Source organism: Pristis pectinata, chromosome X (genome assembly GCF_009764475.1).
Source record: "Pristis pectinata isolate sPriPec2 chromosome X, sPriPec2.1.pri, whole genome shotgun sequence".
NCBI lineage: Eukaryota > Metazoa > Chordata > Chondrichthyes > Rhinopristiformes > Pristidae > Pristis > Pristis pectinata.
In genome coordinates this window covers 5871385-5887917 of record NC_067450.1, presented here as the reverse complement: position 1 = coordinate 5887917, position 16533 = coordinate 5871385, and the positions used below count along the sequence as shown (strand labels likewise).

Genomic DNA, 16533 nt, shown 5'->3' with positions numbered 1-16533 from the left:
TCAGTGCTCCTGATCTCAATCCAGTGACCCTTACACATGTGCACAGGAAAGACTTGGCTCAGCTGGGTGACACTCACTGCCTGGGATCTTTCGGGAAGGTGGTCTCCCTTTCACAGAAGCTTTCCAAATGTCTTTCATGTTAAAAAGAGACGTCTCCCAGCCACTCCCCCTTCACGGAGTAGAGACACACCCTTGAAGCGACCTTACCTTCAGTGTGCGAGTAGCCCTCCGCTGTTAGTTTCCACTGGACCAGGATTCCCAGAACGCTCATCAAGGGCCAGATGCCAAGGATCACCCAACTGTACCAACAAACGGGCAGCGAGGGAGCAATCTTGAGCCTCTCGTAGACGTACTGCGCCAACAGAAACAGCTCAATGAAATAGTCCACAGTCAGCGTAATGATGGCACCACCAAAGACTGCAGTGGAGATAATAGTGAAAAGCTTTTGCCATTGTAAAGTTAAGACAGCAAACAGCATTCCAACGCCAATGAGAAGCCCCACTGGAACCCAGATGGTGTGTGGGTGGTAGAACTGTTCCATCACGATGAGGGTGGCAATTGCTACCAGAAGGCCAAGCACCAGGCCAATCATGAAGAGGCCAACGCTGCGGACAAGCATGGTGACCAGTCCGCACAGGATTCCGATGCCTAGACCAATGCCTGCACTGGCCTCCACGCTCAGCTGAATGTCCAGAACACGCTCCTTGTAACACAACAGGAAAATGATGATGGAGCCAAACATCAGCCCACAGAGGAACATGACAGCCTTGAAACAGCGATAACCTGCAACAAAGATTTCAGAAGCAGTTACGTTACATTACAGTGTGACCAGGCACACTAGCTCCACCATTACAACAGGGGAGAATGGAACGACCGCAACAAATTAATTTGCCATTTCTACCAACAATAATATCTTAAAGTTGTGGGGCAAACATGCAAACACGTTTTTTGTTCTACACCAATTCTATAAACTGTACAATAGTGGAGATTGGGTTTATTATTATTTAATCATTACAATGAGGCAAGTTTGGCAACAGATTAAAAATAAAGCACATCAATATGTTGGTCACAGAATTTACTTCCAACAAATGTAGGCCAATCATAGTTCTGTTTGGCTCAGCCCAGCGCCTCTGATCCAGAGTGTCTCAATCCAAGATCCAGCCGAAACATTCTTTTACTTGTTTGGAATCTTTTCAGGTTGAAGGAGAAACAACTTGCAGCAACTTAGACTTGTATACAGCCTTTAACTCAAAACCCAGCTTGGGACACTTTGTGCACAGGTGTTTGTAAAAAGGCAGGCACGGTAGTGTAGCGGTTAGCGTGACGCTATTACAGCGCCAGCGACCTGGGTTCAATTCCGGCCGCTGTCTGTAAGGAATTTGTACGTTCTCCCCGTGTCTGCGTGGGTTTCCTCCGGGTGCTCTGGTTTCCTCCCACATTCCAAAGACGTACAGGTTAAGAAGCTGTGGGCGTGCTATGTTGGCACCAGAAGCGTGGCGACACCTGCGGGCTGCCCCCAGAACACTCTACGCAAAAGGTGCATTTCACTGTGTGTTTCAATGTACATGTGACTAATAAAGAAATCTTATCTTATTTTATCAGGAGAGTAACATGGTCAGAGAGTTGAAGTGGGGGTGCTGATGTGATGTACCAGATGCAGCAGGTGCACAGGAAGATGCCACAAACAGTAAAGGGATCCCGCCTTTTATGAATCAGAATACTGTGGGTCTGAGCTGCACTCCACACACTGACAGCCCTGTCTGGTCCTGAGGGAGTGCAGCGCCACCTTTTGGATGACGTGTCAGACCGACACCCCATTTGCCCTCCCAAGTGGAAGCAAACCGCCCTCTGGTACCTTGCAAAGACACAGGAACAGATCACCCAGCTTTCCTCGTGTTACTGGCTGAGTGCTGAATATTGACCCAGAAACTCTGCTGTTGGAGACACTAGAGACTGCAGGTGCTGGAATCTGGAGCAACACACTAAATACTGGAGGAACTCAGCGGGTCGGGCAGCGTCTGTGGAGGGAAATGGACAGTCGACGTTTCGGCTCGAGACTCTTCATCTGGTCTGGCCAGTCCTGACGAAGGGTCTCGACCCGAAACGTCGACTGTCCATTTCCCGTCGCAGATGCTGCCTGACCCGTTGAGTTCCTCCAGCGTTTTGCACGTTAGCTCTTGCTGTTCTTCAAATGAGATTGTCTACGTCTACCCGAGGGAGCAGATCGGGCCTCACTTTGACTTCACCTCCAGAAGACGGTACTTTGGTGGTCACTGACTAAAAATTCTGGGCCAGTGACACTGAATAAGAGATAAATAGAGGAGAACTCTGTTACACTTCTCCAGAATAGTGCCCCGGGATCTTTTACATCCACCCAAGAGCACAGACGGGTCCTTAGTTTAACGTCTCATCTCAAAAACAGCACCTCTGACAGTGGGGTGTTCCCTCAGTGCTGCAGTGGAGTGTCAGCTCGAATGCTGTGTTCCGCTCTGTGCAGTGAGACTTGAACCCAGGACCTGCTGGCTCAGAGACAAAGGTACTGCCACAGAGTCACACCCAGGCCAGCCAGCTCCGCTTTGACTTTAGTCAGTTTCCTCATTCTCACAGCAGTGACTGCTTCATACATTGCCAGTGTCTGTTATTTGCTTTCATTTTAGCAACATAAATCACAGCCTCGGCATCCAAACATGACCCAGCTACCCCCTTTCAACACCTCAGCTGCCCTACTGACATGCATTCAAGATAAAGAATAACATTTTATTGAAGACATATTTAAAAGCAATCTCAAATTTCACAATCACATCTTTATCCTAAAGAATAAGGTTCTCTCCCCACAATGGTGCTGGTAATAAACAGTCTACCTAAATTGGCTGTGGTAACAAGAACATAAGAAATAGGAATCTAATGGTCCCTCAAGCCAGCTCTGCTGTTCAATAAGATCTTGGCCATTCTTCCTCAACCCCACTTACCGCCTGATGTCCATTCTCCTCAACTCCAAATAAACTACTGATCGCACTCAATAACTCACCATCCGCAGCGCACCAGAACAGGGAATTCCAAAGATTCACAGCTCAGTCACAAACCCACAATACCACCAGAGGGAGCCGGTGTGCCTTGGCAGAGGCTAACTAACCATATTGATGGGCTGACTGTAAAAAAAGACATTGAAAAGATCACACTGCAAAACTTTATCTCACTGAGCTGTAAACTGCCTTGTCATCTTTCTAACCTTCTCACCTCCTTTTATTAGGTGCTGTGGATGTGGTATTTACAGCTAGAATATGGTATTTGGTCATGACCAATTGATTGCACCACCTTTGAACATTTATCATGAGCGACCTCACCATAATAACTTGGGCAGCAACTCGCATGTCACATAACATAGCTCCGACCTCACTTAGTTCATTTCCACATCGGCACTGTTCAAACGTAGTGGTATGTTATGAACATTTCACTGATTTTCGCTTGACTTGACTTAAAAGCTGACACAAATCACTTTGACAACACACCATTCTCCAATCACTGCACTTTGCTGTTTAGGTAAAATAACCACTGTCATTCCCAATACCATGACACATCCAGCACCGACCCAGTGCAGTGACCGGCATTTCAGGAGAGGCTGTGGAAAGGGGCCAAGGATAAAATGCATGGCATCCATTAAGAGATGGGAACAAGTTTCCAATTTCTGCTTGCAGATAATTCTGGCACATCAGGTTTCTCTGCAGCTGTGCATGTTAAACACTATCCCTATTAAAGTTCCACATTTTTTCCTCTTCCTTTCTACAGTGTTCACATTAATTGGCATAACTGCACCTGTTACAACCCAGCAGACTTGATTCAGAACTGGATGCATCAGACACAGGGGCACAGAAAGCTGTGGAGTTTAGAGCTCAGTCAAGGATCCAGTTGGATGGGAATAAACTTAACACTGGCCCATTTCTTGCTGAATTCCATAAAGTAATGGGAACACTTAATCCTTTCCCATCTCGGTCATTTCAATGAATTGGAGCAACAAACCTTTTGTTTGTTTGACCAGACCAGCCATTTTGTACAACCATAGCTTTCAAATTGGAGGCTTTAAAACTACCAATGATTCTGTTAATAATTCTTACAGAGTGATCGAGGAAACTGCTATTAGGCTGTTCAAATGCTTACGAGTCAGTGGTTAGCCCTCATTTATTGGCATATGGTGAGTTAAACTGATGATAAACTATAGCACACTAAATGTAACTAAGCAATACAACCATTCCTAATGAAGTGCAGAGCCTTGGGATGTTCTGCTCCACTGATAGCACTATCATCATTGTCGTTACATTGTTATTACAATGTACATTAACCATTGTTGTTACAGGTAATTCTCAAGAATTCATACACAAGATCCCTGTGATTTTTCAACTGAAGAAATCTGCAAGCAATTGACCAAAAAGTCAGCCCTTACTCATGCTCAGAAAACTTCCCAGTCAATGTGTTCCAGGCTTACAGAGAATAACACGAGGTAAGGAAAGGACAGATAGGAGAGTAGCACTCGGACTGGATTACAGAGGTGGCCTCTCCCACACTCTGAAGCAGGTGCAGAGTAAGGCACAAGTAAAGACAGACTCGCATTTCTATAGCAGCCTTGGGTCATCCCAAAGCACTTTACAGTCAATGGAGTGTAATAACTGCAATAATGTCAGCAACACAGTGGCTAATTTGAACACAGCAAGATCCCACAAAGAGCAATAGGATAATGAACAGATAATTTGTTTGTAGCATGAGGAATGAATATCACCGTGGAAATTCCTTCTCTCCTCCAAATTTGTGCCCTGGGATCACTTGTGTTCATCTGAGACAACCTCAGTTTAACAACTCACCTGACAGACTGCACATCCAACAGACCAAATTTCCCTCAGTGAAGACCGATGGCTTAAAATGACAGTCACTTGCATTGCCCCAGAGTACCCACTGTACATTTATATCAACAGCAACTACAAAGTTCCCACACAGAGCATCATATGTATTCCTTTTACTTAGGGCAGACACAATTGTACTTACCAACATGAGTGGCAAGCAAATAAATGGGTTTTTTTAAAATGTTGGATTTAAAGAAATCACTCGGAAAAGCTGCACCCAAAACAGGCAGCATATTATCTCAGGAAGAAGTTTTTGTACCGTTCGTATCGTGACTCCAGTGTTCCATGCACTTAGGATCACCTGAGTTTGCCAGTGTTTTACAACCAGAGTTTAGTGCTCATTGGATTGCCAGTATTTGATGATCATTAGAGTTTGGTTCTCTCAGCATCACCCAAATTTAACATTCTGCCGAAGTTTTAGATGTTAGCGCTGCTGGGATCACCAGCGTTTTATGATCCCCTCAGTTTAGTGCTCCTATGATCGGCAGGGTTTAGCATACTTAGAACTGCGGAGATTAGGACTCTTGTGGTTGCCAGTGTTTAGCGAGTCAGTATGTAGAATGCCCTTGTAGAAGCTGCTATTGGTGAACCCAACAATTGTTGGCACTGGGTTGTTAACACAATCCGCAGACGGTACGTCTGTTAAACTGGCAGTCATGTCTAACTGACAAACGCCATTCATATAAATTTGCTGTCTATAAGTGCTTCAGACTTGGAGTGTCAGCATCAGGCTCTGAAGCAGCAGAAAGTTAAACTTCAAAACTAGGACGTAGCACTGACAGAGAACAAGTAGAGGACTGAGTGAGAAAACCAGTAAAACAAAAGTCTGCAAAAATTATTAAAGTGTTTTTGGTTCCATGGTGCTGCAAATTAAATAAAAAGACAAAGATAAAAATGACTATGTAAACATTCATATTTTAAAATAACAAACGAGTGGAATGTAATTCAATAAAATCCTAATTGTAAACTGCAATTATATCCCTTGATAGAGGAAAAGGGATGGCAGTCATACACAGTGAGGTCAGAGTGCAAGGTTCTGATAATCTTGTAAACAGAGAGCTCAGTATTATCCCCTGGAAGTTAAGTGGTCTACAAATTATTGGCTGGTGAAGGTTTGGTCACTGACAGTGTTTCCACTGAGAGCGGTGGAGATTATTAACATCAGTGTCACAGGAAGAGGTTTATGGTTACTACACCAAGTGATACAAAGGAAAGAAGCCACTGAATTGGTTTTACATACAGGAAGGAGCAAGACTTCATAGTTACACCTGTGTGCCTCCAGCCGGTCACAGAAACCCATCCTGGCCTTCACCGCCTGCAAGTGACGCTTAGAGAGTGGAGAACTTGGGGCCTGGCTCACATAATAAGAACTGAGGCAAGGGGAAACTATTTCACTCGAAGGTCTGTAAATCTCCATCACAGAGGCAAGTAGGTCCTTGCTCATTGCGTACATTGGAGGCAAACACCAAGGGGGTTGGATGGAAAAGCAAAGTGTGAGGTCTGGAGTGAGCCACGATGTTGCTGAATGGTGCAGCAGGCTCAAGGAGCTGGATGTTCGAAGAAGTTCCTTGTTCTAAGAACCATTAACCAAGTGCTGACAGAACAACACAGGAGGGAAAACACAAGAAGGGGCAGAATTCACCTCACAATTGCTGTAAAAGATAAGACAGACAGACTTACAATTCCCCAGGCACCTTTCACATCCTTTTCAAAATGTTCCAAAGCACCTTACGCCCCAGTTTGAGGTGTGGTCTCTGTTGCAATGAAGGAAATGCAGTGCAATCTATAACACTATCTCAGTTTTCCCCACTCCACAGCTGCTGGCTGATCTGTATTTCCAGTATTCTTTTTTAGTTTTGGTCTCCAATGACGGCAGCGACCATCAGCCAGCCATTTACATTAATCTGACACTAATCCCATTTTATTCTCCCCACATTCCCATCCACTCCCCCCAGATTCTACCCCTCACCCACACACCAGGGACAATTTACAGCAGCCAATTAACTCACTGACCCCGCACGTCTTTGGGATGTGGGAGGAAACCGAAGCACCCGGCGGGGAAACCCACGCAGTCACAGGGAGAACGTGCAAACTCCACACAGACAGCGCCCGAGGTCAGGATCGAACTGGGGTCTCTGGAGCTGTGAGGAAGTGGCTTTACTCGCTGTGCCACTGTGCTGCCCTGTGTTCTGCATCTCACAGTTCCACCTTTTCTCTTTCTGGAGCTGCCCTCATTCATCTGTTAACTAGATGGCACTGCGTTAACTCCATCTCCACTGTTCTATCCCCCTCTCTGCAACTTAAATAGACTTGTTTTCTCATTTCTCCAGTTCTTACAAAGGGTCTTTGATCTGAAACATTAACTCTGTTTCTCTTTCCGCAGACACTGCCTGACCTGCTGAGTGTTTACAGTAGCTTCTTTTTTTTATTTCAGGTTTCCAACATTCTGCAGTTATTTGGTTTTCTGTCAAGGCCTTAGCTTAATGTATCTTTCATAAGACTTAGCTGGATGAAACAGACTTAATGCTAAAAACAAGATAATTGGGTCAGTGAGATTAGACACAAATCTCCTTCCACTAAAATGGTAAGTAAGCAAAATGGGAAAACATGCGCAGTTGGTAATGAGCTTGGGGCTGGTCAGTGAGAGATTCATTGTCCATACAACGTCTTCTGCTCACCTCCAGACCCTGCTAATGGGACTGCCCTTCAACTTACGTTCTGTGAGCTTTGTTTGACAAAAGTGACTGAAAGAGAGGTACAGCACAGAAATAGGCCCTTCGGCCCATCGAGTCCGTGCCGACCATCAGCCACCCATTTACACCAATCCTACACTGATCCCATTTTATTCTCCCCACATTCCCATCAACTGCCCCCAGATTCACCCACACGCTAGGGACAATTCGTAAGCAGCCAGTTAACCTACCAACCTGCACGTCTTTAGAATGTGTGAGGAAACCGGGGCACCCGGGGGAAACTCCCACAGTCACAGGGAGAACGTACAAACTCGTGTGCCCGAGGTCAGGATCGAACCTGTGTCTCTAGAGCTGTGAGGCAGCAGCCCTACCCACTGTGCCACCGTGCCACCTGGGAAACTTCTCTTCCTCAGGGATGTGGTTCTCCATCTTACTCTTCATCCATTTACAGGTGCTGCCTCAATCTGTCTAACAAACCATGCCCTCTACACATTCAGTTCAATCCCCAGGCCCCTCTATACATCCCCACAAGGTTGCCACTTCCTTTTCCTGGGAGAAATGACAGCTTCAGCCTGCAAGGATTACTTTAACTCAGAAAAAGAAAATTGCATCTAATTCAAGAAACATAACAGAACAAGGGAAAGGGGACGTGCATTTAAACTAACTTGTGCCAATTGAATGGTAGCAGTACGTTTGTGATTTCCCTCATCGTGCACTGCCAAGACAGATCAGGTTTAAAACACGCTGCCCTTCACAACGTAGCACCCTTCACATGTCCCACTCAAGTCTGTGAATACTTTTTTCCAAAGTGGAGGGAGGGAGGGAGGGTGGGAGCAGAAACCGAGGAGATGCGAGAGCGGGCTGCGTCAACCACCAGCAGAAGGGATGCCACCCTTCCGGAAAAAGGAGGACATTTCTGATGTCCAGGAACAGAAAGCCTCAGTTTGAGAGCAGATGCGGCGGAGACAGAGGAATTGGGAGAAATTATTTACCCCTCCCCTAACGGTTCCCATTCTCACCTCCCGGTCTCTTTGTGTCCCTCCGACCTTCACCCTCCCCTCCCCCCATCTGTTTTATTTTCCCCTCTCTCTCTTTCGCTCTGCCTCCATCTATCATTCACCCGCCTCTGTCTCCCGACTCCCCACTACCTGGCTCGATGTGCCCGTCATCCTTCACCCCTCCTCAGTCCACCAATCACCTCAGACTCCTGTCTCTCCCCCCGCCCACCCCCTGCTTCCCCTCTTTATACCGGCCATCCACTCTCAGTCCTGGTGAGGGTCTCGATCCGAAACGTCGACTATTCCTTTTCCCTCCCCCCCCCCCCCCACCGCAGACGCTGCTTGACTCGCTGAGTTCCTCCAGCAGATCGTCTGTTGCTCTGTGAATACTTCACTCACCGAAGAAGCAGTAGATGATCCCAAACAGGCAGCACATGGCACAAATAATGGATGGAATGAGTTGATATTTCCTTTCCACCTCCAGGTCACAGTGGTTTGCATCAACGGCCTCCTGGCCAGTGTCCATGAGGCTAACGTCAAACAGTGTAGACGCCATGACTGTCCAAAGCCCACAGGAGAAGGAGCAAGAAAGCTAGGGGAGTCTGTCCATTCAAGTAGAACACCACAAACTCTGCAAGAGAAAGATACAAAACAAACAGAATTAGGTCAAGAAATTGCTATGGATGCTGGAAATCCGAAATATATTAACTTTCACTAAACCAGTGGCCATGGAAAGTCAGGGCAGGCCCACTCGAATTCCCCTCAGCACATTTCTTTTGTTTTAGGTGTAGGACTTCACAGCTTCTGGAGTATATCTCATCTCAGAGCAAATCCAAGGAGATTCCAGTTGAATGAGCTCAAGCTGATGAACTGCCTACACAAGCTCAGCCAAATCCTGGTTTGGCTACACTGGCCCTTTACAAATGAACCAGTACATGTAAAAAATATCCGTCAGCAAATAGATAGCCCGTGGCAAAATGCTTTCCTTGCTGGCGGTTCAAGCCACGCTTGCAGTAATGTAAAACTACCTCCTGCACAGCAGCACGTGTCTTAAGAATTTCTAAAGTTTAGGATGTTTGGAACAGCACAGAAATAAACCGCCTGCTTCCTAAAATATCGCCTACTTGGTACCAAAGTGGCGAGAAGTTTGACAAAAGCAAAAAAGGCAACAGAGGAGATCAGGTGCAAGTGTAGAGAATTGCACAAATATATGAGGCAAAGGAGCTGAAGTTTTTTGTAGTTGGTTTGTGGAACAAAAGGGTAAGTTCTATAAATATGTGAAGAGAAAAAGATTGCTGAAGATGTGAGTATTGGAAAGGAAGATTGTGGCATGATCTGACAAATAAATCTAATTCCACAATTAACAACCCATGTTCAAAGCTTTAATTCCCAATATTAGAGATGGGATTAAGAACTTTAATAGTTTGTTGAACAACACACATATTGACAGTCTCAGAAATAGGTCAGCACAGTGAGTGACTAATACCTAATCCCAATAGTAACCTCGCCTCACCCTATTGGGGACAGTCCCTTTGTCCTATCCATCTCTCCCCCACCCTCTCTGGAACTTAAACTAACTTGGTTTCTCTCTTTCCAGTTCTGACGAAGGGTCTTTGACCCTAAACATTAACTTTGTTTCTCAAACTGCAGACACTACCTGACCTGCTGAGTGTTTCCAGCATTTTCTGGTTTATTTCAGATTTCCAGCATCTGCAGGTTGTTAATGTTCATTGAATACCTGTGGCACATAGCTCTCGGGACACTGACAGAAATCGCACCTTCTCCTGTTTTCCTGCTAAACAATCACTCCATTCATCTGTCTGGTGTGCTCGGCGCGCCATTTCATCTTACTGCTTGTGGCCAAAGCAAATTTGTTTCTCAGTTGAATCACCTTGTTCAGCATTGCTGATGTGTCAGTGTGGTTTACTTGGTGGCACTCTCATCACTGAATGTCAAAGGCTGTGGCTTCAGCCTCCACTCCACGAGAATGGACTCAAAACTCTGGGCTGACATGCCCCAGAACTATTTGAGGAAAATCCAAGATACCAACACCAATAAACCCTCCAGAGGAAATATTTATTCAGACCATTGCTGCTCAGATAAAGCATTTGCCAACAGAATTATGGGAACGTAATAATTAATTAACAGGATTGGGAGAAGTTTCAGAGACGCAAGTGGTGAGGGACTAAAAGCAAGTTCTGATTTCCTGGCTGGGATCGCCTCCTCCCCTTTAACTTGCTCACATTGAGCTGAGAGCAAATGCCGCGACGTGGGGTAGCTTTGATGCAGTGCAGATACACAGCGGTTTTAAACTTCTGTCCAGACCGGGGAATCGTGCAAAGCAGGGATGGCAATTAGAGCACCGTTCTAACGCAAATTGAATTGACACTTACAACAACACGGCAGAAAAACACCAGAAGGAATTAAAACAGAAAATGCTGGAAACACTCGGGAGGTCAGGCAGCATCTGCGGAGAGAGAATCAGTGGTAAAGTTTCAGGTTTCTCTCTCCACAGTTGCCGCCCACCCTGCTGAGTGTTTCCAACGTTTTCTGTTTTTATTTCAGAGTTCCAGTGTCTTCCATCTTTTTGATTTTGGAATAGAAGCAGGAATAGGTGATTCAGCCCCTCGTGTTTGCTCTGCCATTCTTTCAGCTCAGTGTCACTTTCCTGTTCTAACCACATTACCTTAAGATCTAAACATCTCTCAGTCTCATTCTTGAAGATGCTCAGTGCTTGAGCCTCGACAGCCCTCTCAGAGACACGTGAAGGTGTGTGTTATGAGCAGGAGTAAACCACTCCTCTCCAGCCTGCTCTGCCATTTGATCAGATCTGATTGTAACCTTGACTCTGTAGTGTAGTGGTTAGCGTAACACTTTACAGCACCAGCAACCCGGGTTCAATTCCGGCCGCTGTCTGTAAGGAGTTTGTACGTTCTCCCCGTGTCTGCGTGGGTTTCCTCTGGGTGCTCCGGTTTCCTCCAACATTCCAAAGACGTACGGGTTAGGAAGTTCTGGGCACGCTATGTTGGCGCCGGAAGCGTGGCGACACTTGCGGGCTGCCCCTAGAACACTATGTAAAAGATGCATTTCACTGTGCGTTTCGATGTACATGTGACTAATAAAAATATCGTATCTTAATCCCACCTAACCCATCCCCCTCGCTTTAAAAATCTACCTCTGCCCTAGAAACATTCAAAGACGTTGCTCCCACTGCCCTTTGAGGAAGACCGCTCCAAAGACTCTCAATCCTCTGTGAGAAAATATTTTGCCTTAAATGGGCTTATTTTTAAACAGTGACTTGCAAACCTTCTAATATCCACAGAAGGAAAAGTGCTCTCTGCACTGGAAAAATCTAAAGATTTACCACCTTCTAGGTAAGAAATTTCTCCCTAGCCCTGTCCCAAATGGCTGACCCCTTCTTTTGAGACTGTGACCCCCGGTTCTAGACACCCTAGCCAGGGGAGACATAAAAACTGTGTCTACCCTATCAAGCCCCAAAAGTATTTTCCATGTTTCAATGAAACAACCGCTCATTGTTTGAAACTCGAGAGAATGTAGACATAGTCCGCTTAATCTCTGATACATAACCCCCCCTTCCCAGGAATCGAACTGACAAACCTTCACTGCACTCTTTCGATTGCAAGTCTATCTTTCTATTGATAGGGAGACCAGACCTGTGCACGATATTCCAGGTGCCGTCTCACTATATAATTGGAGCAAGGCGGACCATATATTTCCATTCAGAAGCACAATAAATTACCAAAGCCCGCCAGGACAGCAGAAGCAAGCAGTTCGACAGCACGACCTCCTCAGAACCTCCTTCACTGTCTGAGCTTGAAGCAATGACCCAACAAACAGTGGAAAGAACAACCCATGGAACGGGTTGGGTTTCCCTGGTGAATCCTCCAGGTTCTATCACTAGTAACAGGATTATTGACCAGTCAATGGAATATCCAAAAGATAGGTTGAGCGAGTTGGGGCTTTGCTCTTTGGAGAGGAGGAGGATGAGAGGTGACTTGATAGAGGTGTACAAGATGATAAGAGGCATAGATCGAGTGGACAGTCAGAGACTTTTCCCAAGGCGACAATGGCTAACACGAGGGGACATAATTTTAAGGTGATTGGAGGAAGGTATAGGGGGGATGTCAGAGGTAAGATTTTTTACACAGAGTGGTGGGTGTGTGGAACGCACTGCTGGCAGAGGTTGTGGGGGCAGATACATTAGGGACATTTACGAGACTCTTAGACAGACACATGAATGATAGAAAAATAGGGGGCTATGTGGGAGGGAAGGGTTACATAGATCTTAGAGCAGGATAAAATGTCAGCACAACATTGTGGGCCGAAGGGGCCTGTACTGTGCTGTAATGTTCTATGTTCTATTATGTTATGCAATATTTCTATGGCTACACCTTCAGCTTTGCAACCAGAAGAGTTCATTTCTGATTCCCAATTCATGACTTGCCTTCAGCCAAGGTGGTGAGGGACGTTAGACCGCAGTGTCCTTGAGTTGTTTGACCCTACCACAGGCTTGAGGCATTGCAAACGCAGTTGGTGGGTTAATCGGCCGCTGTAAATCGCCCCCCGGTGTGTAGGCGAGGGGTCGAATCTGGGGGGAGTTGATGGGAGCATGGGGAGAATAAAATGGGGTCAGTGTAATTGGGTGGGTGATGGTCACCACAGACTCAGTGGGCCAAAGGGCCTGTTTGTTGGCTGCATGTCTCTATAATTCAAATTCTAATCCTGTATAAAGCCACTGGGGGGCATCGGAGTCAAGCCTACAAGTCTTCACCTATTTGCATGCATTTTAATAGATGCACCCACTGTGTCATTTAATGCAAAGTTTGCATTAGTTTTCTCCGATTATTTTGTATAAAGCCCACATTACACTGACCCAGCAACCAACCAAATCCTTCCACAGTTTCAGACAGATCGACAACAGGGCTGGTTGGTTGTATTCCAGTGAAATATTCCCACAAAGATTGTTCCTTGCACTGTTCCCAAAGCCCTTCCAGTGGCTCCACCTCCAACACAAGAAGTCAGCTGACTAACCCAAATTCCACAGCAAGGGATCTCAAATTCCACGGCTGTTAAATTTTCCGTTTCATCAACAAGCAATTAAATCTGATGCCAGAGGGCCATCCACTTCTAAATGGGTTAATTAGCAAAAAAAACCAAAGAGCCAAAAAAAAATTAAAAAGATTTTATCTCATCAAGAAAATGCCAAACATTGCATTTATTTCTGGGATTCTGGGCACCACTGGCAAGAGCACCATTTATTGCCCATCCCTAACTGCCCCTTGAGGAGGTGGGGCTGAGCTACCCCCTGGAACCGCTGCAGTCCTTCTGGTGAAGGTGCTCCCACGGTGCTGTTGGGGAGGGAGTTCCAGGGTTTAGACCCAGTGGACGACTGGTGATATATTTCCAAATCAGGATGGTGCGTGGCTCAGAGGGGAACCTGCAGGTGGTGTTGACTCCACCAACCACCCACCCCCCCCCCCCCCGCCCCCGTCCTTCTTGATGGGAGAAGCCGCGGGTTTGGGTGGGGGTGCCGTCGGAGTTGCCTAGGGTTAATTGGCCGCTGTAAATTACCCCAGTGTGTAGGTGAAGGGTAGAATCTGGGAAGGGAGTTGATGGGAATAAAATGGGATTAGTGTAGGATTGGTGTAAATGGGTGGTTGATGGTTGGTGAGGACTCAATGGGCCTCGAGTCTGTGCTGTACAACTTGATAAGGCTGTAGTCACCCCGAGTGGTGCATACACTGTTACGTATTTCCATTGCCTCAATCCGCAATGAAATGCACACTTTAACTTAGCTCATCGCCCATGTGCAGGTTGGTTGGTTGGTATGAGTATTAATGGACAAGTCTTCAGTTGATTAAGACTACCTGATTATTGAGGTGAGGTTTCAGGGCTTTCCCACGTTTCTGATGATCCCGTGACCATCAGGAGGGCAAGATCGATCTCAATTTCCTGCACTTCCCTTCCCTCCTGCACACACACACATACACACATACACATAGTAAGTTTTGTTCGACTTTGTGGGAGGAGCGAGGGGGGTGGTTGGCCAAGGAGAACGTTAAACATTCACGAGTAAACAACATGCTGAGGGGCATAGATAGAGGGAAACGTTTCTCGATAGCAGAGGTGTCTAACACTAGAGGGCATGGGTTTAGGGAAAAGGGGAAGAGATTTAGAGGGGACTTGAGGAAGAATTTCTCCTCCAGAGGGTGGGGGGGGGGGGCTGGACTCTGGAACGCACTGCCCGAGGGGGTGGTGGAGGCAGAGACTCCCACAACATTTAAGAATATGTAAATCTCCAAAGCATAGAAGGCTACAGATTGAGAATTGGGATTGGTATAGATGGGGACTTGATAGTTGGCATGGACAAGCACTCAAGCACTATCAAACACAGAGAATACAGAGTTCCTGAACAGTACTGGATTTCCTGCCCCTACATTCCCCGTGGAGTCCAGAGCAGAGCTTGATCTTGCTCTTGCTGAGATTTGCCAGCATTTATATCAGGACAGAGCACATCACCCGTCCTCCGATCCACTTCAGCAAGGCTTGTACAAAAGGGGAAACTAGTTTTATTCACAGTTATTTCAGTTTTAGTTACTATTTTTAATTACATATCTGTCTTCAAGCATTTTAAGGATTTAAAGCTTTAATTATTTATTTCATTTCAGAGACATTTAAAGCTCCTTACATCGACAGCTGAAAAAGCTGTGTGTTGGGTGGGGGGGGGGGGGAGGGCACTGCTTTGCAAACAGACAAAGGTTTCAAGAGGAATGTTGGTGGCAGGACTGAGGTCGGGGACACCTCAGGCCAGCAAGATCGGCTGTCTACATCTGGATCAGGTGCACTTGGACATAAGGTGGAGGCAAGTAGCCAGCCCACACTCTGGCCCCCTACCACAAGCAAAGAGTGAGCAACTTCTGATCCATCTGGGCAAACAGCCTCAAAGTAGAGCTGCTTTTCTGGCCCTTGTACTGAACCATTTCCTGGACCCTGATTTAATCCAGGGCTTCCTGCTGGAAAGCACACGTGTGCATACGTGGATGTTGGATAGTAACCAGACCCAGCATGAAGAATTGATTGACAGTGTACCTGGCACCTGCTCAACATAATCCCAATACCAAACCACGCCTTCAGGGGTTAAAGGTTTAAACCCAAGCTTTCAACATTTGTTTTTAGAAAGAATTTAAAACCTTGCTGAAAGTTTCAACTTGTAAAAGGGAACTTGAAAACAAAATTCAACGTCAATACTTCAAAAAAGAACCTTACAGTTTGCCATGAAGATTTTTCCTGATAAATTGTCGTTTTGTTTTAATTGTTGGTTAAGACAGAAGGTTGCATCAGAACGACCCAAAGGACAGAAGATGCAAAAGGTGCTTCCGATATGGATGCAAAGAACTACCTCAGAGGTTGGGGAACAGTGAAAATCCCCCAAACACTCAATCTGTGCTCCTTTTTGAACAGGCTTCAGAGAGCTGCCTGTTGTAACTAATGCAAGGCAGCACCACAGGTAGTGCTGCTGCCTCACCGCTCCAGAGACCTCCGGCGCCGTCTGTGTGCGGTTTGCACGTTCTCCCTGTGACCGCGTGGGTTTCCCCGGGGTGCTCCGGTTTCCTCCCACATCCCAACGACGTGCGTGTTGCTGGGTTAATCAGCCGCTGTAAATTCCCCACCCCGTGTGTAGGCAGATTTGAGCAGAGTTGGAGGGAGCTGTTGATGCAAATGGTAGAGGAAAGTAAAATGGGGTTAGTGTAGGTGGAATTGATGGTTGGCAAGGATGCAGTGGGTCAAAGGGCCTGTTTCGATGCAAAACGACTTGAAAGGTCAATTAGGAGCATTCAAGTTCATGGGTTCAAGTCCCACCCCTGACACTTGAGCACAAAAATCTAGCCTGACCCTCCAGTGAAGCACCAAGGCAGTCCCACACGGTGC

General features: G+C 46.3%; 1 protein-coding gene across 1 annotated transcript in view; it reads right to left on the bottom strand.

Annotated features, from left to right (window-relative positions):
- Positions 1-16533, bottom strand: part of LOC127566940 (transmembrane protein 198-like) — a 66522-nt gene that overhangs the window by 10735 nt on the left and 39254 nt on the right. The window contains exons 3-4 of the mRNA XM_052009476.1: positions 8983-9214; positions 208-783 (exon numbers count right to left, since the gene is read on the bottom strand). Of these exons, the coding sequence (XP_051865436.1) occupies positions 208-783; positions 8983-9139 (733 nt within the window). The 5' untranslated portion in view covers positions 9140-9214. The remainder of the gene's footprint in view (positions 1-207; positions 784-8982; positions 9215-16533) is intronic.